Source organism: Oreochromis aureus, linkage group 7, assembly GCF_013358895.1.
Source record: "Oreochromis aureus strain Israel breed Guangdong linkage group 7, ZZ_aureus, whole genome shotgun sequence".
NCBI classification, from domain to species: Eukaryota; Metazoa; Chordata; class Actinopteri; order Cichliformes; family Cichlidae; genus Oreochromis; species Oreochromis aureus.
Genome location: NC_052948.1, coordinates 37,077,195 through 37,104,221, shown reverse-complemented (window position 1 = coordinate 37,104,221; position 27,027 = coordinate 37,077,195). Strand labels below are relative to the sequence as shown.

General features: G+C 38.8%; 1 protein-coding gene across 4 annotated transcripts; it reads left to right on the top strand.

The window, feature by feature from the left end:
* Positions 1–27,027, top strand: phf24 (PHD finger protein 24). Of its 4 annotated transcripts, none has more exons than XM_031756575.2 (9): positions 1–200; positions 9,523–9,944; positions 12,677–12,862; positions 17,907–17,985; positions 18,531–18,733; positions 19,430–19,596; positions 23,063–23,095; positions 24,373–24,450; positions 25,661–27,027. In XM_031756575.2, the coding sequence occupies exons 2-9, from the start codon at positions 9,525–9,527 to the stop codon at positions 25,755–25,757; spliced, it is 1,263 nt and encodes a 420-aa protein (XP_031612435.1). In that variant the 5' UTR covers positions 1–200; positions 9,523–9,524; the 3' UTR covers positions 25,758–27,027. The 4 variants fall into 4 exon arrangements, with proteins under 4 accessions (XP_031612435.1, XP_031612427.1, XP_031612455.1 ...); XM_031756567.2 differs by lacking the exon at positions 1–200 and adding an exon at positions 5,655–5,721; XM_031756584.2 differs by lacking the exon at positions 1–200 and adding an exon at positions 5,686–5,716.

Here is a 27,027-nt window from a genome sequence, read left to right as displayed (position 1 = left end):
TAAATTTTCTCTGTGTGACTGTGAGGGCAAGGGATAATAAACTGCTGTGCCATTCGTCTCCCTGCGGGGGTACCGACGAACGAGTAAAGGCTCACATACTTCATTCGGGCCAAGTCTTGCCATGCTGGACGGCCAGGCTTGAGTCAGGAAGGATAAAGTCGCCAGAAAGTCACGGTGAACAGCAGCCTTTACCCTTTACGGTGAGTCCGCGTATATAAGAGCCGTTGCTTTTCTGTACCACTTTGTAAAATGTTGCATGGGGAAAAGAATGCCAGTCTTGATTCAGATTTAGCCGTGACTGAACTCGCTTAAGGTGGAATTTGCGGGGAACCCCGAACACAGATGCTTGCATGGGAAGCATATTTAGGTCAGCATTCATATGGGTGTGGATGCGCGCCGCGGTTGGCATCAAACTACAGAGTTCTCATTGCAAAGCCTGGTAGCTCCGTCTGCTCATTTCATAACAGTGCACCAAAATCAGCAGGAAACGAGGGTGAAAGCAGGGAAGTTCTTAGACTACAGCTGGTGCACGTAAAATATGTTTTTTATGATGGGAGATTCTGCAACTAATGGCACAATTAAGTCATCTGGAACTCATGCCCCTCTCTGTAGCAGACACTCTTTAACTGTAGTTGGCCGTCTTCAATTGTTTTTCCCAGCACTGTCCCACTCAGGGGAGCATTGCTGTCCATTAAGTTCTCCATCAGTCTTTGTTTACAACCCATACGTCCGAAAACAAACAAGCCAGTTTCGGTGTTAACCCGGAGGCAGTGCTGCACCTCGTTCTGTGGCAGATCTCTGCAGCCTGAGCTGCTTCACTGCCGCCTGTTCTGTGCTTATTGTCAGAGCCTTTGAGAGCATCGGCTGGCTCAGGCTCTCTGGCTGGCAGAGCCTGAATGCCAACATGATGTCTCCCGTGTAAGGATGCATTGAGATTTAAATTCCACCTCCATTCAGACACCTCTCTGTTTCCTTTTTTTTTTTTGGCCGTTCAGAAGCTGAATTTCAAACCCCTATATGCATTTGCAGAGCCACAAGCTTGAGAATGTTTTAGATGGAAGGGAGAACAGACAATGAAAAGCCAGAGGGAGAACTGTTTTTTTTTGTGTTTTTTTTAAACACAGAGGGGTAGATTTCTGGAATGAAGAACTGGATCAGGATAGGCCAAGGAAAAGCAACAAAACCAACCTTAAGCTCTTTGATTTGATTTAGGTTCCTTTCTATGTCCTGGTGCATGTACATCTGCATATTTTAGATGAGTGTTAATGATTCCACTCACTAGCTCTAACAGGGATCTGGGTGAACTCGTTAGTGTAATTAGTTCCAGGTCTTTGCTTCCCTGGTCTGTGGGTGAGATCTTCAGCTAAAGGCGGATTCATTCCCACGAAAAGGCATGCTTTGTGGTGCCTCCATTGAAAAACTAAGCCCCCCCTCAACTGAAACAAGGAATGAAAAGGAGGGCTGGTTGGGATTCTAATCAGCACATACCAGTGACATCCAACAGCTTTGGGAAGGGAATCCTAGCACAAGAGAAATGGCACATACAGTGTAGCATCCTTGTAATGCTTTTATGACGGAGAATGCACACACATGTAATAAGGAGACATACAAATGTGGTTTGAAATTGTGTCTATTTTGTTTGATTTTGAGCTTTCAGAAGACGGTTAAATGCATAATAGAGAAGGAACCTCAACATTTTTCTTTCTCTTCAGTTTTGCTATTTTCTTTAAAAGAACTGGTTACACTAAATGTTCTACGTTTGCAACATGCCTCAAATGAAACAGTCAAGAAAAAAAAAACAACTCTTTGGCTGCTTACAAGGTAACAAGATATGTTCACATTGGAGCCGTAATCTCTCTCTGCTTCCAAAGAATCCATCCGAAACAGCTGAAAGCTTTGATATAAATTATCGGATGTGATATTGTCTTAAAAAATGCTTTTATATACTAAACTGGGCAAATATGATTTGGTGAGTGCACCCATTATTGTGAGTGGATTATATCCTAGCAAATACCGCCCACCCCCATTTATCAAAATCATCCTATATTTGTAGCCTTCTTAAGCGATTAGATGTCCTGCCAGTGTGAATCAGTGCCCTTAAAAGATTACTCTTTAAAGATGAAGTTGCTTCAGCTAAATTGCTGAACATGCCATACTGCCACATAGTACACTGACCTGACCTGAGCTTTCACCATCTTCTTGGGATTCTTAGAAAATAAAACTAATCAAACCTCCTTGGAAGATAAGAATATAACAGTCCAACTTACTTGACCAGTATTAACTTAATGAATAATGAATAAAAAAGACCAGTTGTGCTTTTTCATCTTTATCTGTAAACTATTTTTCCTCAGTCTAATAAATGGCTGCTCAGTGAGCTCTATAACCTACACATGGTGTCACTTGTCTAGCAGAAGACTTAATACCATTACAGACTTTAATGTTGGCCTTTGCCTACAAGAGAAAATGGATTCTGCTTTAAATAAACATCTCACAAATTCTATAAACACAATACCATCACGGGCAAATGGTGTGGTGTTGCTGCTGTGAGTGGATACTCCAGAAGAAGTTAGGATGTATTGCCTGACGTGGCGTGGGAGTGTTAAATAAATGAATGAAGTGTGGACACTAAAAAAAAAAAAAACACTCAGAGGAGTAGAATAAAATCACAAGGATTTCAAGAGCACTTTGGCGCCACCTCCCTCTGAAATTATCAATTTTTAATTAAATCAAGATGCTCCTGAGAGAATCATCATTTCAGGACTAGTCATAGTCATTTGCCGACATGAATCGGGAGCAGAAATACATAGTGGATTTTTCTAGGACTCAAATATACATAAAATAAACAAAACAGGGAAAGAAAATTAACAGCTCATTTCTCTGTAAACTCCCCTAAACCTGGCTTTTGTATGGATAAAGGCAGGATATATCACATAAGACCTAAAAAAGACCAAACTGCTGATGTACTTCACTATCTTCAGAATATTCTCACACAGTACAAGATTTCCTCAGACATATATGTCAAGTTCTGCTCCAAGGAGTGGCCCTGTTTTACGTCCCTTGGTCCAGATCTTTTTTTATCCAGGGGCATTTAAATCATTCAGAAGGGTCCAGGAAGGAGAGCAGAGCAGCCGAGGCAGCGGCTCCTGCAGGAGTCTAGTGATCGTCAAGCCTGAGGGAGTTTTATCCTGCTCGCTTCTGCTTGTATTGGCCATCAGATGTAATATAGAGGGTGAATGTGGGTGACCGCTGAGCCTTAGTGGAATCACTTTTTAATACAGTTGGCACCTGAAGGGGGATTAAAAAAAAGTGAATAGGTAAAGTAATGTAAGCAGTTGAGTGAGCAAAAAGGTTGTAAACAAGTTGGTGGAGCTCAGCAAGATTATCTAAGCAGTTTTGTGTTGTCGAGTAATGACAAATGACAGCAAAGCAAATGTGTGGTCAAGTCAATTTGTGGTTAATTTACCTTCATTTTGTCTATTTTCAGCAGTGCCACTACAAAATTATAACTTTCCTTGTAGCCTGAAAAAAAAAAACAGTCTGACTCACATAGATCCTTTCAAAAATGATTTGATGTAGATATTTATAGGCAAGGTGTCAAAGATGACTCCCCCCCCCCAAAAAAAGAGATCATCTCTCTCTTGAGTATGACGCAAACGCAGGTGTTGAGCTTCACAAATCTAACCGACAGCCAGGCACGAAGAGGGCTGATCAGTTTGACAGGTTTATGGTCAAACGCTTTGGGGTTTTTTTAGACTTGCAAGGTGAGCGAGTGACAGGTTAGTCAGCTCTATCTAATGCACTATGGTATCAAAGCCAAGCGCTGACCCATTTGTGTCAGAATCAACTTGCACATGGAGAAAAAAAACAGTCTTTTTAAAATTCATAAGCTAACCTGAAAATGACAAGGTCTTCTGTCTGCACATGCGTTTGCTCATCAGGAGTGGCGTCAGCTCCAGCATTGTTTGGAGAATACAAATGCTGAAAACAAAGAACCTGACCTCTTCTTCCCTTCGGCAATATATAATTTGCATACAAGTGTAGAAACCTATCATTACTTTCCTAAACCCTGGACTGGGTTGTGGAGTTTATTGATGAGGCTGGCAATGTTGTAATCCCTCTGTTTCTTTCTCTTTTGTTTCAAAGTATAGATAGACCTTCACTTTGGCCATTGTAGCATATTGAAATTATGCATGCTCTTTATAGATGGCATTGATTTGATGGAGTGCACAAAAAACCTTGGGACTCGTAATAGCATTTAGCTTATTGTCATTATTACATACCCACCCCAGCACCACCACCCCTGCCCCACCCCCCACGCCACTTCTGTTTATGAAGCCTATTCACTTTGCTGGCCATTACAAAACAATTTGTTTTCTGTTGATTATGCCATTAAAAGTGACATGGCCTGTTATCTGCACTGCAGAGTAGTTGAGGATCCAGCTGAGGATCCAGCTGTGGTAGCAGCATTTAACCAATGTATCAGTCATGGTGTGGTTATTTTAAGCCTTGTCCTCAAGCATGCAAAAGCTATTAAACTTTTTTTTTTCTCCAGCAGCTTGTAAGCATGGTCTTTGCAGGCATCTCTAGCATCTAAAAGCTGTCACTGCCTAATGCTGATGCCAGAACCGCTCTGAGCCTGAGTGGAAAGGTCACTTCAGTGGATAATTAAGTCCCCATAATAGTCATGGTGCCTTCCTCTGTTATGATCACCACTTCTCCTCTATTATGTGTGTTCTTTATGACTTTGATGCAGTCAGGCTGTTCAAAACATATCTAAGCTATTGTATTATAGCTTTCGTCTTTGTGTCTTTGTCTGATATTTCTTTTTTCAATTTTGAGGTAAACTGTAACAATTTAAAGACTGTGAGGTAAGTTTCCTTAATTCAAATCTAACCACCCCTTGGTAGATTTCCTTCAGATTAAGTCTGTTCTCTCTGTTTTTGTCGTTTTAAGATGAGGAGACGAGGAGAAAAGGTTGAGTATAACACTTTATCTGTTACTTGTGTGCATTTCAAAATGGTATCTTTACCTCAAAACGAACACAGGCAATTCACAAACTGTGCGCCTGCCAATAAGAGATGCATTTCCATCAGCCTCTCTTAAAAACAAACAAACAAACAAACAGACAAAAAACAAAACAAAAAAACCCACAACTATGATAGAAATGCTAAAAGGGTTTTCTAAGGTGGAAAAGTAGGTGTATCCAAAAAAAGCAAAACTGAAACAGACATAATGAATAAATCATGACATGCATTATAAATCAAACAGGGCATATTTTCTTCCCACTATCTTAATTATTTTCCGACTTTTGAAGTTTGACTGATACTGTTTCAAGTGCATCATGCTGTTGTATCCTCTCAGTCATAGCCAAATGGAGAGTGAATATTCAACATTTGCACAGTGCTAGCACATGGGAACAAGTGTTTAGTATCTTCCTGTTGGAGACTTTTTTAAACTGTCTAAAATACTTGGATAGAAAACAGACTAATATATGCTCATGTGTATTTTGTTCATATAACAGATATAAATGTAAGTTCAAACTGGTGTTTGATGTGATTGTTAAAATAATAAGTTTTAAATTCTTTGCCACACCCAGCATACATCATATCCTGTACCAATCAATCAGTTGGACACACCCAGGAGTCTATATAACTCCACCCTTTTTGCCTGCTAGGCTTTTTACTGCCTGTCTACAAGAGTGCGAACATAGGACCTCGTAAGTTAAGTAGACTCTGCTTAAACCTTTAATTACCTGATTGCCATACAATGTAAATGGATAGTTCATCAGTTGAATGTGTATTTATGTTATACTAAGTCCTTGTATTGTTGCCTTCTGCAATGGAAAGGCAAATTCCAAAATGGTGGATGGATAGTCATGTAGTATTGTAATTTGGTTTGAGCTTTATTTGTAATTGTCATTATTTTTATGTATAGAAAAACCCCCCCCAAATCATCCATCTATCCATCCACCTAATCATCCCTTCATTGAGTCTTTCAATTCATCATCAATTGTTTAAATGTGCCACCACATCAGATGTTCCGTCAGCAACAACCACCACCTTCAGTCTTGTTTCTTCAGTGATATTTTTCAGTACGTTGACAACTGTATTTATTGTAAGTTATTTCAGTTTGATGTAATTGTTTCCCTAATCCTGGACAGCAAGGATGGAGTCTAGCATAAGTGCCATATTGGAGAGATAAGCAGTTAAGAAAAATGTTGGCAAATGTGGCAAAAAAAATCTCAACTATAACCATTTAAAAGAACTGAATGCAGAACTTTTTTAGTCTAACCCCATCTGTAGTAAAAGACAGCCCACTGAGCTTATTGTTATCCCTGCAGTTATGGTGCTGGCTATTCGGTATTCTGCATGCCAGCAGAGTATTTTAATGATTGTGTATTCTCAGCATGCTTCGGTCATTTATTGGGCAGGAGGAGGGCACTGTTACTAGAAAGACTGCTCTTCTAAATGAAGTGCTTGTCCTTGAGGAAGACAATCAATGTGTCCCAAAATCTCCCACTGAACTTGGGAGTCAGTAGACATAAAACTCACATGTCTAATAAAATGAGGTTTTCTAAGCAGCAGAGAACAATTTCCTGATTGCCTGCAAATTTTTTACTTTTAGTACTCCTGAGCACCAACTCCATTTATTTTAGATTTTCATAAGCATGCTGAGATTGAAAATTACACATGATTTTTGGTATTATCCCAGTGGGAAATATTTTAAATTGTGCATGATTTTTAGCATTTTCCCAGTGAGCTTATATAGTATATGCTAAATAAACACTATTGTTCTGAAGGGATGCAGGTAATTAATCTCTGCAGGGATACTATGCTTCAGATGAATTGACCTTTCACTGCTATTTAGTGCATGGCATCCAAAACAAAATGGGTGTGCTTCTGTTTTTGTTTTTTTTCTTTGTGAAAGGAATCCAGACAGGGATAAACATTCGAAAGCTTAATTTAAATGTATTCTAAATTGGTTTCCTATTTTGCTGTGCCTCCTTAAATAGTCTAAATGCATGGAACTGGAAATAGTGAAGTTATGCTGAAATGGGCACAAGCAAAATGAGTAGTTTCTGGAGTCTATGAAGCATGGGTCCCATAGCAGTCTGACGACATAAGGCCTGACAGGCTATGAGTTGTAGCCTAGGAAGGGAGAGAGGGGAATGACTCCTATTTCACTTTCGATAAATGTGATTAAATTTCACACAAGCACTTAGTGTATGCGCAGCATGGTTGGATGGGATTGCATTTCAGAGCAAAAAACACATGTCCCAGAAGTACCTTGTAATCAACTTGAATCCACAATGCTCCCCCCACCACCCCCCACAATAATGCAATTCAAGGTTACTTCTCTTAAGTGTAAATGAGATCTCGGTCTGATTTTGCTGAACACTACCACATCTTACGGTTCATAATTTCACTAAATGTGTTTAGGAATTGAAAGTATTGAGTATTAAGTTTCCTGGAAATGGTGGAGTTGTAACATGGTTCAGACTTGATCAAACTTTGGGATGTTGAGGTCAGTCCAAATGGATGTTGAGCTTTGGAGCCTTATTGCTATTTCTGAAAAAGCTGAGAACAAAAGCTACTGCAGAGAACTAGCAGGGATGCTCACTTAAAAATGCAACAAAAGAAAGTAAAACTGGGAAAAAAATGACAAAGTCTGAAGACAGGCTGGAGAACAGGTTGGGTAACAGGTGGTGGATTAACCAAGATTGAGGGAGAGGCACCAAAGCACGGGAAAAGACAAAGAAAAATCAACAGACTCCAAATTAATGAACATGAATAACAGAACAGAGAAAAACAAACTATACATGGGCAAAGACAGAAATGCAAATCCTTACAAACACGAGTCAAGCGAAGTTTAAAAAAAGAAGAAGCTATTGTTCTCATTCTACTGCAGGAAAAAAAACTGCTTTCTTCCAGTTTTCAGAAAAGACAGAGCTGTTGCACTTTATTTAGGGTTGATCATAGCCTCTGTGTCATGACCTTTTTTTATATTGGGTTTCAGGAAAAAACTATAGTCTGAAGTTCTTTTAATAATGGGCAAAATCTCATTTAAAACCTGCCCATGGGGGTGAAGTATTTTTTTTTTTTTTTTTCCCCCGCTTTAGGATCAATAAAGTTGATCTCATCTTATTTTGAGTAATTTTATTTGGTGAAGAGGAGTGCTGTGATATCTACAGCTGGCTGAAGGCAGCGGGTTTTGGTTATTTCCTTATATATATATATATATATAAGAAAATTACAAATGAGTGAAGCAATTTATTGATTTATGTGCAAACATGCATGGAAATGAAGTATTTGAGGTAAAATTATACGCAATTCTAATAAGCTTGAAAGTCAAAATTTGGTTGGAGCAGCTTTATTCTTAAACACAGCCTGAACTCGCTTAGGCAACTTTAATGTTCAGGAATAGTTTTTCAAGCTTCTTAAAAGGCATTCAAAGCATTGAATGTTGGTTGACCCAACATGTTTTACAGATGCCTGTAGACATTTTTTTTTTTTTTTTTTTTTCGACCTCCTCTGTACATGTTGATGATGATGATTTGAACTGAAAAACTTTTAGATTGTTCAATCCATAATGCCCATTACCACTGATTGTCCAGTTCTCGTGTAATTCTGCTTACCTCTGCCTTTTGACAGCACCTTTCCTATGATACCAGCCTGCCTGTGCCCAGATGATGCTCTGTTTTGTCTCCACTTGTCTAATTTTCTCAAATTTAGGATGAAGGCCATATCATGCTGAGGTGCCAAGTTTTTAGCTAATAGCTTTTAGCAAAACCATTATTTTTATATCTGTACATTACAGTTCCTCATATCAAAGATATGTTCATCTCAAAAGTGTCAACTTGTGTCATTTTTGACTTTTTTTTTTTTTTAATGAACATATTTGATATGATGACTTGTAATGTATAGATCTCTTCAGTGATATGAACTAGATGGCTTGTGAGTAAAAGCAGTGTGGATACATTTCGTCATGCATTGTCAAACATGTACCATCATTTCAAGGTGCAGAAGGACCGATTTGGATCCTCAAACTTTATAAAATATGCGATTAAGGCTTTTATTTTTATTTTCAGGTGAATTGTGGGATCTGCTTTCTTCAGCTTTCTATTTATCTGAATCATGTAAATAAGACTGCACAAGGACTAAAATCTTTCTTACCGAATGCTATAGAAATCTGGGAACCAGAGCAGATGGTCAGGGTTTATTAGTAATAAGGAGAGGAGTTCAGGGAAATTGCTGCTGATAGAATTAGATTTGGAGAGATGGAGCTCTTCTGTGCTAACAGGAAAAACTAAAGACATTCAGTAACGGCAAGATCTGATGTGCAGAGAGCAAATATTTCCATGGGTTGATTTTGAGCAAAATATGAAGTGAAATTTGATGCCATCTGTGGGCTTGTAGCTGGTGCTATCAATCACTTGTCACATACAAGTCAGTTTGGGGGGGGGGGAAGAATTCTTTTGTAACAGTTCCTCATTTTATTCCTTCTGTTTTCATCTTTCTACAGCAATGGGAGTGCTCATGTCAAAGAAGCAGCAGGTGGAGAAGGTGCAGAAATGTACCGCTGTCGTCTCTGCCTTCCAGGCGGGCCTTAAAGATCGTGCTGCCACAGTGAAACCGGCAGAAGGGCAAGTGGAGGAAGGTGAAGGGCATGCCAAGACCAATCCTGATGAGAAAAATACAGAGGACGCAGTGCAAGAGGAGAATGACAATAGCACAAGTCCATCAACTTCCCAGCAGGCCTCAGCGCCAACAAGAGACGAGTGTAAAGTCAACCAGGAGGCTTGGTCGAGGTTACGGGATGGGAAGGGAGTAGAGCCGGAAGATCTTGACAAGACTCATCAGCTCACACCGCCTGCTTTTGTGCGACCCAAAAGGGAACCTGATGATGACCAGCCTATAGAAGTGGACCTGTATAAGAAAGAGGAGGTATTAAATAACAAAAGTCAGTAGTAGTAGTAGCAGCAGCTAGTCTTTGTCATATATTAAAAAATAAATAAATGAATGCATAAAAAAATCAAATGAGATGGCTCACAGTTGTGGGATTAAACGGATGACTACAAGATGTTAAATAATCTCTATGGCGGCAGCAGGTTATTATATCTGGTGACCTGTTTTCTTCCCTCACATTAGACATCATGATTGAACAGCACAGGCTGTAAAGAGATTCCTTAGCTTTATCTAAACATCCTTATTGAAGGTGAGAAAGTATGAGTTTGAAGTTGTTTTCTGTTGGGCCTTTAATAGCTACACAGGCTGTGATGTATTGTGGTGTGTGTGTGTGTGAGGGCTCTTCACAGTGAGCATCCTGTAGGCGGGCTGCTTTGGCTGGCTCTGAGAGGTGGCCATATTCAGGGTGACGCTGACTAACAGACCATGTAGTTCACAAGAGCACTGACCCCATCAGGTTTTCTATTTAGAATGAATAAACATGGCTTGGCAACTTACTGTACTTACAATCCCGCACTAAACATTTATCTTGCAATAGTAATAGATATGTCTATTGGAATGTTAGAAGACTGATACACGAGGGTCATAAATACTCGGACACTGACTCATTATGTAACACTCTTTTTAGCTTTATTTTAAAGAGTAGAACTTCTATTTAGTAAGGAAAACTTTGCATATACATATACTCAAATCTAAAGGGACAATTCAGTGTCAAGCAGCTGCATGTCCAGGTGAGGCCAGTTTTTGTTCCATGGAAAATTAAGCAGGTGAAAATTTAGGAATTTATTCCAAGGGTTGAACTTGCATTTGGTTTATTTTTTCAGTATACCAGTGAAATTAAAAACTTTACCTAATTCAGCTGGCACGCTCTTAAATAGGAGTGCACTGACTAGCTCTGCAATATCAAAAGGCTTAGAGAACCATAGATGTTGACTCAAGTGTGAAAATCTCCAATTCTCTCAGGTTAAGAGACTTTACAACATCTAGCAGTCTCCAGCACATAGACAGTCTACTCTTTCATGAATGTAGGTACAGGGCTTACAAGATTAGACAAATAAAACAAAGGTTAATTTGTACAAGAATGATGGGAAGAGAAGCATGGAAAAGAGGGAAAGCTCCAAACATGGCTTGGGCACCCCTGCTCTATGCCAGCTCTTTGCCCAACTCCAGGCCTCAAGGGTCTGTGTCCTACAGGTTTTAGATGTGTCCTTGATCCAACACAGCTGACTTAAATGTCTAAATTACCTCAACATGTCTTGAAGTTCTCCAGAGGCCTGGTAATGAAGAGATCATTTGATTGAGATGTGTTGATTCAGAGTGATATCTAAAACCTGCAGGAGGATGGCCCTTGAGGCCTGGAGTTGGACACCCTTGGCGTACAGTATGGTTGCTAGTGTTTATTGATGACGCGACTGGTGATGGTAGCAGGAAACCTGAATTCTGAAGTGTATACACTCAGATTTCAGATTGAGCAAAATGCTGCAAAACTGATCAGGACATTTCAGTGCAACTGGATAGTGACATAGTTTAATTTGACATTTTTGCTAAATTCCATTGACTTAAACAGCACGTTTGCACTTAAAACTAAAATTTACGGTGGCCCTGAGAGGCCAAACGGACTGCAACTTAAGAAAACATCAGCAATAAGAAAAACGCTGCAAAAGCACACAAAACACAACGGAAATAGGAAAACAGAAATGGGGGGGAAAAAACAGATTTCCAAAAGCACAAGGGAAGTGTTTCTGGGGAGACAATAACCCGACGGACCAGTTGCAGGAACCCAAAACATTAAAAAAAAAAAATAATAAAAAATAAAAATTTGTCTGATTTTAAAATCCACTGTCGTGGTATAAAATGGCAACATTACAAAATGTGATTCTTAAAATATTTATAGACCTAAAAAGACCTTAAAAACTCATGTTAGACCAAGTCAGTTAATTATGTGCCAGTTTTTGCCAGGCTACTGCTTCTGCTAGATGAGGGTCTTTTTAATGGTGGCTGATTGCAAATGTGTTTATCTCCCAGACAAGTGGTATGTTTACTTTTTGGCTGAAGTACCATATTGAGCATGTTTGGAGTGTTACGTCATTTTTAGAAGTTGCTATTTTATAGAGGGGCTTGCTGAAGAGTCATCAGGTCAGATAAGGTTCACCATATAAGAGTATTACTCTTACTGAGCAATATGACAAGAGGGATTTGTCTATGGCCCTGGCAGCATTTTTATAGATGTGTAAAAGTACTAAGAAAACTTGCAATGTCTTTGTGTTTAAAGCAGCCAAGCATTCAGCAGTCATTTTCCTTGGCTTGACAGCAGAGTGCAGCCTGGCTGACTTTACAGGGAGGTTGGATAAAAACCGACACTGAACACATTAGACAGCGTCATAGGTAGTGATGTCCTTATTTGAGCCTGAGATGGACAGTTAAGTGCTGTACGCGACACAATAATACCACTTCCACCACACTCCTACCACTGATGGATGGACTGATGCTTAATTTCTTCTCGGTAACCTGTTACATAGAGGTTTGGTTGATGGGAGATGAAGCAATGCTCAGGAAGTTTAGAAACTACATGTTAACACAATTGCAGTGACCAGATTGTTTTTTTCTAAATGGTGGGGGGGGGGGGGAGACTACATTTCTGTGAAGCATGCAAAACTTAAAAAAAAAAAAGAAAAAAAAAAGCTGTCACTGATGCAATCTTTCTCCTGCAGCCACGAAGCGATGAGATGTGTGACGTGTGCGAGGTGTGGACTGCTGACGACCTGTACCCTTGCAGGATCTGCACTCGGGTATTTCACGATGGCTGCCTGAGAGAGCTGGGCTACCTGCGTGCTGAAGCTTTGCAGGAGATGAGAGATACAGCCCACACGGTTACTGGCTGGAGCTGCTACTATTGTGTAAGTCGGGGCTCGTTGCCACCATCACGTAGTGGATGACAGTTTTCTAAAATGCAAATGCTTGTATGAATCAAAACAAATTTAACTAACTTTTTATTCAACATTATTGCAAGCATATGTGACCATGTTCAAAATCTGAATTCTTGACCAACTGCACTAAAACATTCAGTGCTTACAAATGCAGCTATTTTTGTCATGTTTGCAACATAATTACAAGCTTAACTAGTTTAGTATTAAAAATATTTATGTAATAAACACTAAAGGCCAACCACAGTTCTTATTTGCCATTCTGAAATGTCAGAAGAATCCGAACTCCTATCCATTCATCTACTTAGCTGCTTGTCTAGTTTGGGATCGAGGAGGACCTGAAGCCTGTCGCAGTCATTGGGTGAGAGGGTGGAGCCTGGACAAGCTGCCTATTGGAGAGTCATTCATGCTCACATTCACACTTGCAACCAATTTAGAATCGTCAAGTAACCCAACATCTCTGATGCCCTTGCACAGACCAAACTCCAAAAAGGAGCTTGGACATATATTGGTAAAGTGGAACATTAATTTGTTAAATTTGATAATGGCATAATCTAGTAACACAATGAGCAAGTTATAGCAACAAATGCAAACTGCTTAATCAATTGAAATGTCACACTACTGGTGTGACAACGCATTGACTGGTTTTCACTGTAGCTGCTTGAGGTATCATTCTGACAGCAAATATGATTTGTCACGTCTGGAAAAGCTCAGGTGGAACTAATACAGTTAATGATGCCTCTGTTTCCTTTAAGTGTCACAGACTGTGACTTAGTGGAATTAATTAAGTACAGCTGAGTAAATTTGCCAGTTGTCATTAAAGCTGTTGACAACAACTGTTGCTGCCTTCAGCTTTCAATTCCTGCTTGTTAATTCATGTCAGTTAAACAAGTTGTTGTTGAAATGGTGGCTTTTGCCATGTTAAAATCAGTCTTGTGGTAGGTTCTGGTTTTCTACATGTGGTTAGATTGCATATGGAATATTCCACAATATGCCTTTTGTGTAAAGGCATGTGGAGAGCATAGGCTAAAATCGGCAATATCATTTAGATCATTACATAGAAGATGATGGAGATGGATTTGAGCCCACTTTGTGGCGGGCAATAGTTAGAAGCTCTTATCATATTCACAAATTGCAAGTCTCCATTTTATGTCTAGATTATTAAAGCTAGATTTCATATAAACTGAGGCAACATTTTGGCAGATTTTTCTGTAATTGAAACAATAAAACAAACTGCAGTTTCTCATCAGAAATTCAGTGTTAGTGCCAAAACCCACGACTCTCTGATGACCCCGTGAGAGGCATAATGCAATCTGTTTTAATTCAAGCATAAACAACTGAAGAGCGCTTTTGCTGGAGGACCCTTCACAGCAGAGTAAGGGCGCCATAGCCCAGAGAAGCAACATCACTTGCCAAAGTTGTGCAAGAGGGATGTTTTCACACAATCTGCGAGAGGACGCTGAAAGGTTCGTTCTTTGGCTGGCTTCTTCAGTGTGTGAGGAATGAGGGCGGAAGGAGACAATTCAGTGAGGGGGCAGGAGCAATGTTTTATTTAAATTGGCTAGGAGGACTAGAATTTACAAAGGAACCAGTTATTTTGTTAGTGTATCAGTCAGATGCTTCAAATCCCCCCCCCCACACACACACCCTTCTGTCATATCTGACATTTAATTTCACACGGGCACTACAGGCTGTTGCTGGCAGATGGACTGAGTTCCCTTGAAAGTGGATTTACAGTCTTCAAAGTAGACGACTGCAATAGTGGCTTAGTTTCAGTTGCTCAGAAGGATTGGTCTGTGCATACAACTGACCCCTCTTTATAGCACTCTGATGCTTGCAACTAGGTCTGTATGGTCCATAACTTTCCAGCAATTCAACAAATTAGTGCCGTTACACGGGGTCACCTACAGGATCCATGATTTTTCCCTAAAGCGTTAGTTGCATTCATTTATGCATGTGGAACAAAAGCAGTAACTTTATTCATTATTCAAAAATTAATTATTCATAATTTCTCATGAATTCACCCTTTCTTCAAATAGCTAGGCATGTGGTAATAATTATATTCTTACTACCTCATAAAGTGACTGCATTACAAGTAAACCTTTCAGATCACATGGTGATCAGAGTCTTTGGTAACAGAAATACAGTTTATGACAGTGAGAATATTTATAACTTCTTGGGTAGAGGGCTTGCTGATTATTTAAAGCTGTCTGCAATAACGCATCACCAGCGCTATCATTTTATTTTTTGAACAGGACAGTCTCAGATAGCTATTTATGCAATCTGCCAGCATAAGATTAGAAAGTGTTATTTTTAAACCTTGTTCCCTGGAGGCCTTTTGTCTCCTAGAGAGCTTTTTTTTTTTTTTTTTTTTTTTCAGATGGTGCCAGTAGATGTTGCATAAACCCTTACATCTATTTTAAATTTCCTCTGCACATTAAATTGGATGACAAATGTAGACGCAATATCATAAAAGGCATCTGTAGCTGATGGGCAGTTTTATTGCTCAGCAGACAGCTGGTGTTACTAAAGGTAATGCTTGATGCACATAATGGCTTACAGATGCACAAAAATGTCTTGAAGACAAAGGACACAGTTTTAATGATTAAAGCACAATTTGTTTTGCCCCCCTGTTGATTTTTAATTGACTCCTTAAATGACAGATGCATGCAAATAAATAGATATGAAGATGTATGAAGTCTTGCAGGGAAGTGTTTAATTACAAGCTTATTAAGGTGCAGCAACCCCAGAGTACATATATCGGTAAGCTATATCAATACAATAAGTGAAGCATCTCTTTGGCTTTTTCTTACCTGCAGAAGTTGGTGAATGAAATTAAATTTGGAGAAACTGACACCACCCTCAAAATTATGATTGTTTCTGACACCTAACATCAGGGACAATCTTACAGCAGGAGCTTGCCTAGAACAGTACACACATTAATATCTTCCTTTTTCCACAAAGTTTAATAAAATTTGGATTAGCAGTTTTTGCTAATCTCCAAAGACAAACATGGCATTTAACTTCACACACAGTCTTTGTGCTGGATTGAAGTAGAGGCACTCGGTTGAGACGATTTGCACAGAGTGCAATTTGCATTTCAGCCCCGATATCTGATTTTCTGTGCTTTAGAGGAGACAGATGACTAATGAAAGTGATTTTTATACAATATTGATTCAGAATTGGCTGTCATTTGTTGAAATATATCTGCATTGACAAGTGAATAGCACATACAATTGGACACAAATCCACACTGGAAGAAAAGTACAAAACATTGTTAAGGAAGCACAAGGGTTTTTTACAATGTGGAGCTTTACTGCACTGTCTGGCCATAGCTCTCACTCAGCTCAGACACTTTGTAGTAATAGGCCTGTTAAAATTGAATAGCCAGTGCCACAAGTTTAAGCAGGACGAAGTGTCCCAGACTGGAATGACCAACAAGACCAGATGTGCATAGTTCACTTTTGAATGAATTGGTCCAATGAATGGAGGATCTTTTGAGTGACTAATTTTGTCAGTGGGATTAACTGTTTAAGTGGAACCACCCACTTTCAGCTCTTAGATATTTATAGAGCCACAATTTCTATAGTAAATATGAAATTACATTTATTACAGTCCATACTTCCCTTCATCCCTGTGCTTAACTGCTTATCCATTTCTAGCTCATGAGGGTGTTTGAGCCTGCTCAAGCACCCCAATGAGTGGAAAGGATGATACATACATTTGATCTTGAAATACAGACAGTAAGGTGGTAAGATGATAGTTACTTTCATCTTGATTATAAATTGAAAAGGAAGAGCAAAATTAAGATGTTGTGCCCATGTTGGCCAACCACCAGTGCCCTTTGTGGCAGTGATGTCACTGTCAGAAGGTGGGGTGGGGAGGCTGGGGTTTTTTCTTTACAGCGCAATGCACTCACCTTATTTTTATATTAGAATACATTGTTCTTACACTAACCATCCCATCTGTTTATATTTGGGGAAATGCAGATACTGGCAGGAGTGTTAGTCAGACTGATACTGACACTGAAACACTCAACACACTTGCTATACAGTAACTCATACTTTAATCACACTTGGCTGACATATCTGTGCTTTATTCACTTGCCCTTATTACATATACCATTTGCTTCAATTTGCCAAGCTTAAGGGTATTTTTTTTCATCTTTTTTCCTAAGTGTGGGCGGTTGTGAATTTCATTTGGATTTCATAATGTGCCTTTTGTGAAGCCCTGACAGATTGTAAGGGTGATCAAGGACCATGTAAACAAACTAGAATTGGCTTACCTCAATATTCCCAAGGAGACTAAAGTTTGATCACGTCACTTATGTGATAAATAATGTAGAAATTTAGATATCAGCATCTTTTTTGCTGATATTCAAACAAGTTGGGGAATAAAATAACCATCTCACATCTTTGGTTACATTTGTCTTTCCAGCTCTGGTTTACTCTGGCCAATTATTATTTAACAATCTCCTATTTTAATACTGTGTATCTGGAAATCTGTTAATTTAAACAAAGTGCATAACTGTCTTTTCTCCTGTTAAACCCAAATTGCTTTTTGTTGACACCTGGACAGTGCTAACATCGTTATATGAAAATTTATGAAATAAGTCATTGTGAACCTAACATCTTGAAAACATTCTTTTATTTCTTTTAATTATGCCATTATGGAGAGTGACATAAAAGGCCCATTACATGAATTACCCAGGAAACACTGAAATGGATTCATTATTCAAAGCTGCATGCATGTAGCTAATTGCAAGGACTAGTTTAAGCATACTATGTTCATCCATCAAGTAATGTGCCACTTGCGATAAAAGAAATGGTCTGAGCATCATGTTACAAAGCGTACTACTCTGGCCTCATCTCACCTCCTGTAAAGACTTTCCAAGGACCAATTTAAGCATATTCTCTTATCAAGAGTGCCAGCATGCCGATTGACTGTAAAAGAGACTGCATGAGCATCAGTTTATTAAGAGTAATACTCTATTCTTCCCACACATCTCTTCCTGCAGGACAATCTCAATCTACTTCTAACAGAAGAAGAGATGTACAGCCTCATGGAGACCTTCAAGCAATGCAAGATCATCCCTGGTGAGCTACTGAATACAGGCTAAAGATATTTTGTTTTGGTAGATGGTAGTAACGCTGTCTATGCAAGAACTTTAATACTTAACCTTTTATTGATATACTGTAAGGGACAGCAGTGTTGGTTGGTGCAAAGTTTGCAGATCTGATTATATAAAAAAAAAAATTAACATCCTCAACGAAAACCTATTATATTCTCAAGATGATGGGACACAAATCACCATAAGACCCATATTTGCCACTGGTTGTACATGTCCGGAATGCTTGGTGATTAAAAGCAAAGAGATCCCAGATGAAATCTTGAGCACCTGTCTGGTCTGTGGTCACCTCAGACGTTTACTGCCCACAACATTATTTCCTTGAGAAAGTGCATTTGCTCTCCACCCAGTCTACTTTGAAATGTGTAGTATGCTGTGACTTTGCTGGACTGGCAGTCAGTGGGAGGATGCTTTTCATTTTGTTGAAAACGACTCACCATAAGATAATGTATCTTGACGACTGCCAGGTGACTAATTAGGACCTGTGTGATGAATTGTTCCCTGCTGCTATAGAGTCGTGCCTGGTGTCAGATGAGCTGCTTCAGTACCGCCACTTTGTATCCAAGCAGCAGTTTGAAAAGGATCTGACTGACGAGCAGGAAGAGGAAGTCTTGGCCCAGTTTGCCGCGCTGGATCCTGAGAAGAAGGGACACATCGAGTGGTCGGACTTTCTCTATTTTGAGTCTCTGGCAGTGTTAAAGAAGTTTCGCACTGAGGTATAGTTGTGAATTAAGGAAACAAGATAACTGGGATAAATCAGCACCACATTTTTAAACTCGACCGTGAACTGTCTTCTTCCACTACCATGGCTCTTGTTTGGGTTTACACTCAGCCAAGGCCTACATAGCCCCGATGAGTTTTGTTGTAGAACACTTTAATTATACCTCCAAAAACTTTCAAAATACTCTATTCCTTGTCATATAGAGAAAATGCATATATAAATTTAATTAAATTTTACAGACTAAGGGAGTATTTAAGCAATAATCATTGTAGCTGTTGATGAAATGATCTCATTTTTCAGTCTGAATCTAAAAACGGAGTCAAAAAATGCCCAAAAATCTGGCTTGCATCCAACAGCTGAACTATTCATTTTATTGTTCCTTGACAAGAAGTTTTCTTTTTGTTTGTTTTTGGCTTGACTAATTTCTATAAACAGGTATTTGCATGTGAAGTCTGTATACAATGGACCTTTGTATACAGATTGTGGTTTGAGAGGTTAAATTTGAAGTTTGTCTGAGACTTTGGGGCAGTACGGGATGAAGCAATGTTGGCAGAATATGTCAAAGTGTCACAGGAAGTGACCAAGAATGTCTAAGATCAGCCCTAAAGTGTCAATTTTACTGAATTATAGCTGTTTAAATCACTAAAAGGTAAATGCTATTCTTACACTTGTTGGATTTAATTTTTTATAGAACTCATTGGTGCGTCTGTTAACTGCCAAGGAGAGAGACACTGCAAGGTCAGTGTTTCAGGGTCTGGATCTGGATAAAGATGGTGTAATCACACGAGCTGAATGCCGCCAAGCTCAGCAGTCTTGGTTCGACAAGCTCAAGAAAGACTCGCAGTCCTGCAATGTGAGGTGAGTAGACCACATGCCACTTACAGGGATAATTGGAAGGAGTTTAGGGAGTCATTTGTATGCAAACTGCAGATGGCAGAGGCATAAAAGGTCTGGGCACTGAGGGAATAGAAACAAGAGAACATGAATGTGACACCCACCTCTAGTAACGCCATAAAGTCAGACTATATGAACTCTCTCCTAAGTCTCCTTAAGTCTGTCTTAAGAATGCTGCTGCAACAATCTTTTATCCAAACACACAATATGGCAGCATTTTGAATTAAACTACACCGACTGATTAGTTCTCTTTAAATGCCATACTCTTTCCCATCTTACAATATATTTCATTATTTATGTTAATGCATGAGATTAACCTTGAGATGTGTAACTTCAATTTAAATTGTCCTAATTAGTTTTGATATAGAATTTTAATTGCAAAGATCAATCTTACAAAATGGCTTTGAAAAATAATTGAATTATGGGTATTTAGTTGTTAAAGCATTGTGCTGGGAGAAGAGCACAATGCTGGCGCTATGCCTTGGATCATGTGAAAATGCAGGGTTAATGGTGGGAGGTTTTAATCAAGCAGCAAGTGAAAGTTGAAGTTGTAAAAAGAGCTTGAAATAAAACTAGCCCACAACTGAATACAAAGTCGGTATAATGAAGTATGGAATACAAAGGACTTGAACAGGACACAAGCTTCCCAGCCTGTGACTTATACCACTGTCATTGCCACCCTTCCTACCTCTTTATGTAGACTGTTAGATCTTGGCATACTGTATTGCCACCGCTGATCCACCAAGGCACAGATGCCAAAGCACAGCTTGTGCGTATATCTGTGATCCCAGTTACGTCAGACGGAATGGCAATATTTGACACCCTGGGATGAAAACGTGTTGGTGTAAGGAGTACTTTGTGATGTTGGACTCAGAAAGACTTATCACCTGATTATGCAGCTCACCTCAGCTCCACAGGATTGAGTTTTTGTTTAGCTGTCAGCCAACTTAATTTTCTTTTATTTCCTCACTCTGACAGAACTGTTATAGCCAATAGCATTAAATGCTGTTCCTCAGTTTAAATGGTTATGTCATGGTTACAACTTTGAATAAATCATCAATATAATATAATCAGGAGCTTCCGAGCAAACTGATAAATCTTTGGGATGCTGAAATTAATATTGGATACCATTGATTATTAAGCCTCAGATGGCACTACGTTAATAAACAGCCTTGATTGTGTCATGGAAATCACTGGATCACTGGGCTCAGGAATGATGTGATTGATTCAGTGTGCCATAAATGCAGGTTTAAGCTCTGTGATGCAAAGACACAACATTTAAACATGATCCAGAACGGTCGCATCTTCTCTGGGATAAAACTCATTTAAAGTGAAAGTGTTCATTGGTTTGGTGAATTGAAATATGAAATTATTTTTGGAAAACATGGATACCACGTCCTCTCAACTAGAGATAAAGGACCATCTGGCTTGCTGTCAGCACTGTTCAAAAGCCTGCATCTCTGATTCATCAGTGCCTATAAAGATTGACATCTTGCGCATCAGAAAAGGACCATCAGTCCAGAAAGGTATATACCGGTACATGTTTAAGAGCAACATGCTCCCATCTAGATAACAACTTTTGCAGGGAAGGCCTTGGCATATTTCAGTAAGACAAAGTACACCCGTTAAGAGTGTGGCTAGCAGTCACTTTTAAGATGTCTGTGAGATTAAATTCAAAATGATCTTTTCCTAAAATCCAAAATTTTCTCAGTTTAAACATCATAATCTGTTTTTCTATTTTACAGAAAATTCCAACATTTTGGAACTGGGGTTGGATTTACCTGACTGGATTTTTTTTTTTTTTTTTTTTTTTTTTTTTTTTTTTTTTCCCTCCTAAATACAAAACTCTGAAGGAGCTAATCCAAACTGCCAAGACATCTACACTATAGGAAAGCTTTTCTCGTTACACAGTAGTGTTCATCATGTACATTTTCATAAAGATAATTATAACAATGGAACTTCTCCATAATTGACTTGCTGTCAATATTTTTTTTTTATTAAATGCAAATCGGCGAAGATTATGATAACATCCGAAATGAAGGAGAAATGTCAGTTAATGCAGACATTCAGTACTCTTCCTACTGCAACATTTGCTGATTACATAATTTGCATCTCATCATGCTTTGTTTCCAAGATAATGAGGAGAATATTGATTATCAAATAAGTCACCAAAATGTACAAATATTATTCTTACAGTAAAAACTGACACAGGTTTGAACAACTGTCCCCGTTAAGTGTTTGGGTTAAGATGAGCATTTATGTGACGTTTTCTTTGGCCATCGTAGAAAATCTGCTTGGAGTAAAAGCCCCAAATTTGTGCAGGGTCAAAATATCCACTGTGGTTTCTTCTGATAACCATTCCCACAATGAGTTAAGCCACAAACTAAATGTCAGTGTTGCCACTGACAATGCATGACAGCAATTGTGGACTGTAACAGGACTGGGGTGTAATATTTGTCCTGATGCAGAGAAGCTCTTCAGTTCAGTTTCCCTTTAGCTCAGTAAAGACATAACTGAGGACTTCAAAGAAATTATTTTGGCACAGTGACCGATGCACAATGCAATAGCTGCTTGCACCACTGCAACACTGAAAAAGAAATGGCAAGAGTCCTTAGAATTAAAATATTTTTCTACATCGTTTTTTTTTTTTATTAAACAGCACATTTCAATAATATCAAAAAATATTTAAACTGAAAAACAACCCCATGTACATCAAAGGCAAGGTAATGTTTCCTCTATGTATACTGTTAAATACAGAGTATTTTACTGTCAGTATGACTCCTAAGTTTCTAACGCTGACATGGGCACAATGGATAAACATGGATAAATTGCCTTTTGCGGGGCTTTATGTGAGACTGCATCAAAGTTGAGACACAATATTAGATGTCTCACAACATAATGCAATCTAGTGTAACACTACAAAGTGCAAACTGACAAGGCTCTCTGACAAACACAATCATAACCTCAGGACAAGCAGTTTGTTTCTTGACTGAACTACACAGCTGATGTTTGTCCCCTTAATGCAGCGAGTAGCTTTATTTATGGTTAAAGTTGTAAGGGACCACAACTAGTTTCCCCAGTAGATGGAATAATGACAGGAAAATTGACAGTGTAACCACTGACTGACCCATCAGAGTAATAATGAAAGAAACATCTCTGATGGGGTTACTTCTGTTTTACAGTGTATGTGCATCAGTCGAATAAGTGTCAGATCATTTTCTCATTTTAAAGATGTAACTGCCACATGCAAAAGTGCTTGACTGCAGGTCAGAAATGTACTGAAATGTCCTCAGATTTGTACTGTAATAAATGCACTTTCCATCACTGTCACTGTGTGCCTGCATGTGCTCGTTTACCACTTGATATCTTGTGCTGTCAAATCTATGCTGTACCATTCCATCCCTCTCACCTATTCGGCATTCCCCCACAGACTCATGGGATTCTGCTCTCCTATGAATTGTGGGTGAGTGTGACTCAGCACTGCATGGCTTGTCTTTTTTCCCCTCACTTCAACATCCTTGAGCACTACTCAGTCAAGTATTCTCAGAGAACCCCTCAGTTTAGATTTGATGTGCAATTTAACCCTTGCTTCGTAAGGAGCCTAAGGGAAGGAGAAACTCCAAAGTGGCTCTTTCTGGATGTAAAGCAACCAAAGACACGTGAATCTCTGAAGTTTAATGAGGAGACTGAGATGATCAGGTCTCGTTATACAGAGACATGAGTAATATTCAGTCTGGCCTTTAATTATAGGAATCAAAAGAAATAATTTTCTTCTCCTTAGGAGAGCTTCTCTTTAAGTCTTTCAGAGCACATGCATGAAAGTTGGGTGAGCACAGCGTCCATTAGGGCAACCCTATGTAGTACAACCATACGCATTTGTGCTGATTAAAAAGTAAATGTACTAAATGAATCAGAAAACTCTGCTCCCTTGGATTGCAGAAATTCACATGCTATGGTGTAAAAGGTAAAATGAATTTGTTCACGAAGCTATCAGAATTTATCAAAGGAGCTTCTAAAAAATGACTCATACTTGTGGGAGAGAGCCTTATGAAATAGGCAGTTGAAATGTTTTAAGAACCATATTTTATATGGCTTCACTCTAAAAAAACAAAACAAAAAAAACAAAAAAACTTGCTAAACGTCTATCTTGTATTGAGTCTTAGATTTTTTTTTTAAATTTTTTTTAAATCTCATGTGAACGTCCTGATTTTGGATGGAAAAGCTGATGCCGTAAAAAAAAATCTCACTGCCTGGAAAGGACCGCATTAAATGATTTGCTGACTGGAGGAAAAACATCTTTAAAAAAAAATTAGATAAGCTAGTTAAGAAAACATATGGTTTGCATTTCTTCATCATATAAACACATTTCTTACATTTTGGAGACCAAATAAATGGCTCATCATTCATCATCAGCTTGTCAAATTAAGGGATACTGTGTAACCAAGCTCCATACATTCAGACTGCATTATACCTGGTATAGTTCACAAGTCTATCACAGATTGATAATTGGTTAATCATGGAATAATATCTATATTAATTGTCGATGGAAATTCAGCTTAAAGCCTTAAGACTTAAAATAATGATGCAAAACTAGGATGTTCCAATTTCAACATAAGTGCTGCCACGTTCATCATAACATGATGAATTAACTTCTATTTCCTTTTTTTCTGATAGGCAATGGCAGCTGTCTTGTTGTTCATTGACTGTCACTTGATTTTTGACATTTGTTCTTTGGTACAGTATAAGTCATGTTGGCCCCATATGTGAGAGCAGTCCAGCCAGCTCTGGCAGTGAAAGGAGCAAGAATGACGACAGCAGGTTTGTTGCTTTTTTAAAATATTTGTCAGTCTGTGCGTCAAAGTGATCAGTTATTGGAAAGTATATAAAAGATTTTAGTAGATGCCAATTTCTGAAGTTCTTACAGGAAACCTTAAAAGCCTGCAGTAAAATTTTTACAGTACCTAATTCATGCTTCTCACCAGCCTACACATGTCCATTGTGACACTGGTGTGGTACTCATGGTAAAAATCTTTCTTGGGCAGAAATGTAGGAGTAATTTTGAGTGAAACAACTCAGCCCAGAAGGCCGCAGCATGGACAGTGATGTGACCTGCCTACTTCCTGCTGCAAGCTTTGTTTCCAATGCAAATGACTTCAAATTCACTTTCTAAGCTGTTGCCAAGAAGTTGGGGTGAATCCTCTTTGCCATATCATGACTTCTGAGACCTCTGACATTTTTTGATTTTTTTTTTTTTTTTTTTTTTTTAATAATTGCAGCCAATTTGCAAGCCATTCAGGCAGGCAGTGTTTTGGGATGAATACAAAATAGTGGAAGTTTCTTAGAGGTCTAACTGGTTTTATATTAAATACAGCAATAACGTCATTTTTATTTTTTTTTGCAAAAACATAATGTGTAAGAATGCATTAAATTTAAAATTCCCAAACTAACCTGTGATTTTTTTTTTTTTTTTTTTTTTTTTTTTTTTTTTCCCATCATTACATGTATCAAGTTGCAATTATTTAAGGACACTTGAGTGTGTGACCATATGCCACAAGGCCCTGAACTGAGGCAGGGGCCTCAGTTCAGCTCCAACCCTGGACCCCTTGGTGTCCCCATGCACTCTTCCCACCTTCCTGTCTGAAAAATCTCCACTGTTCTATCAAATAAAGGCAAAAATGTCCCAGGAAAAAATGTCTTGAAAGGACCATTATCAGCTGGGCATAGCAGCATTGAGAAAATACTACTGTGCAGTTCATGGTCATACAAAGTAAAGTACATACAGTAGGACTGATCAAAAACTATAGATCTTATGGCCACTATAGTGAGGTGCCAGGATGACTCCTATTGTGGTGTGGTGTATTATTTCATGGCATTAATTTGCAGTTACAAAGATGTACAACTGCCGGCTCTTTTTGTATAGAAATAAAAAAAAAAAAAAACTGCAACACTATCAGCAAACATGATTAATTTAATTTGTTCAACAATCAAACATTTTTTTTTTTAACTAAACTTTCTTTCTTTTACACAGGCCAGTGACCTGGGCAGACTTTCTGAGGGAGAGTGGCATCTATATTTTGGCTGCACGGCCTAATAGTTCTGCCATGCACATCAGACTGCCTCTATAGTCCTGGATCCGCTACTGCACTCAGCAGAGGGAGTGAGAGACGGAGGATGTACCCCTATAGTCTGCAGTTGAGTGAGGGAGGATAGACATGCTTATACAATGACATGAGGATGGCAAGTGAGAGAACTGGATGAAGCAATGAGGTAGCAGATCAAGCCAGTGACAGAATCTCTCCTCCTCTGCATCACCTCAACACCACAACACTGACAATGCACGCTGACTGACACACCACAGACGCAAGTGACAGCAGCTGTCACAGGTCCCCACTCCAAAACCTGACAGCTTCCAACAAATGTGAAAGCTAGAACAAGTAAGACAACCCACTCACAACCTAATCAGCTGGTGATATTTCTGAAACTTTAAATGATCACGCAGAGTCAGATGAGCACCTAGGATGATCACATGAGCCAACATAGACTCTACAGTTCTACAGCTCCATAAGACACCTGGGTGGGCACATTAGGGTGTTGGGCTTCTACTCTTTCATGTGTTCTTTCCTTTGGGCCCCAAAATGTCCTAATTATAACGCCACGCAACTGAAATGGGATTGTGTTATGCACCATTAAAACTGTTAATCACGCCACACAGAAGCACATGCAAATTAATTTCTGGTAGTGTTTGATTTGTGGGAGGAGATTAACCACGCAGCTACATTAACGGAACATATACCAAACAACATTGAAAGCTATCTGCATACATTATAAGAGAACTGCTATACATACCAGTATAAATTATCATGCATTAAAAAGATGTATTTATTCCTGTATCCTCTGATGTATCCTGTTTTCTCCATTTCACCCAAGAATCCGTGTTCAAGAAAATGCTAACTGTGAAAGGGGATGTGAAAGAAAGCTAACCCTGTAAGTGACATGTATATACTGCCATATAGTGCATTTTGGTATTATTGTCTCAGAGCTGCACTATAACAAGGTGTAAAATGCCACTCCTCGTATTCTAATGTCATTATTTGCACTGTGGGAATGAGATGTAGTTGGACTATTGACATAATCACTGTACTGAAAGACTGAGATCTGCTGGAAATGTTTGTCCTTTGCTAATATGCAGAAGCACTCTTTAAAAACTGCTATGGAAAACGAGATGAAATTATATAATGTAACAGATTACACGATAATTTTAAGGCACGTGAACCTGCCCCTGAATCACTAGAAATCTACTGTAATGAATAGGACATCATGTAGTGTTTATGCTATGTAATGGAGGTTTTATGCTGGGTTCTTTTGAAGTAAATAAAGTATGGTAATTAAATCAAA

Coding starts and splice junctions, on each gene's coding strand:
- phf24 (XM_031756575.2), top strand. CDS start 9,525: ATGGGAGTGCTCATGTCAAAGAAGCAGCAGGTGGAGAAGGTGCAGAAA. Junction 9,945..12,676: donor ACCTGTATAAGAAAGAGGAG/GTATTAAATAAC, acceptor TTTCTCCTGCAG/CCACGAAGCGATGAGATGTG. Junction 23,096..24,372: donor TGCTCTCCTATGAATTGTGG/GTGAGTGTGACT, acceptor TCTTTGGTACAG/TATAAGTCATGTTGGCCCCA.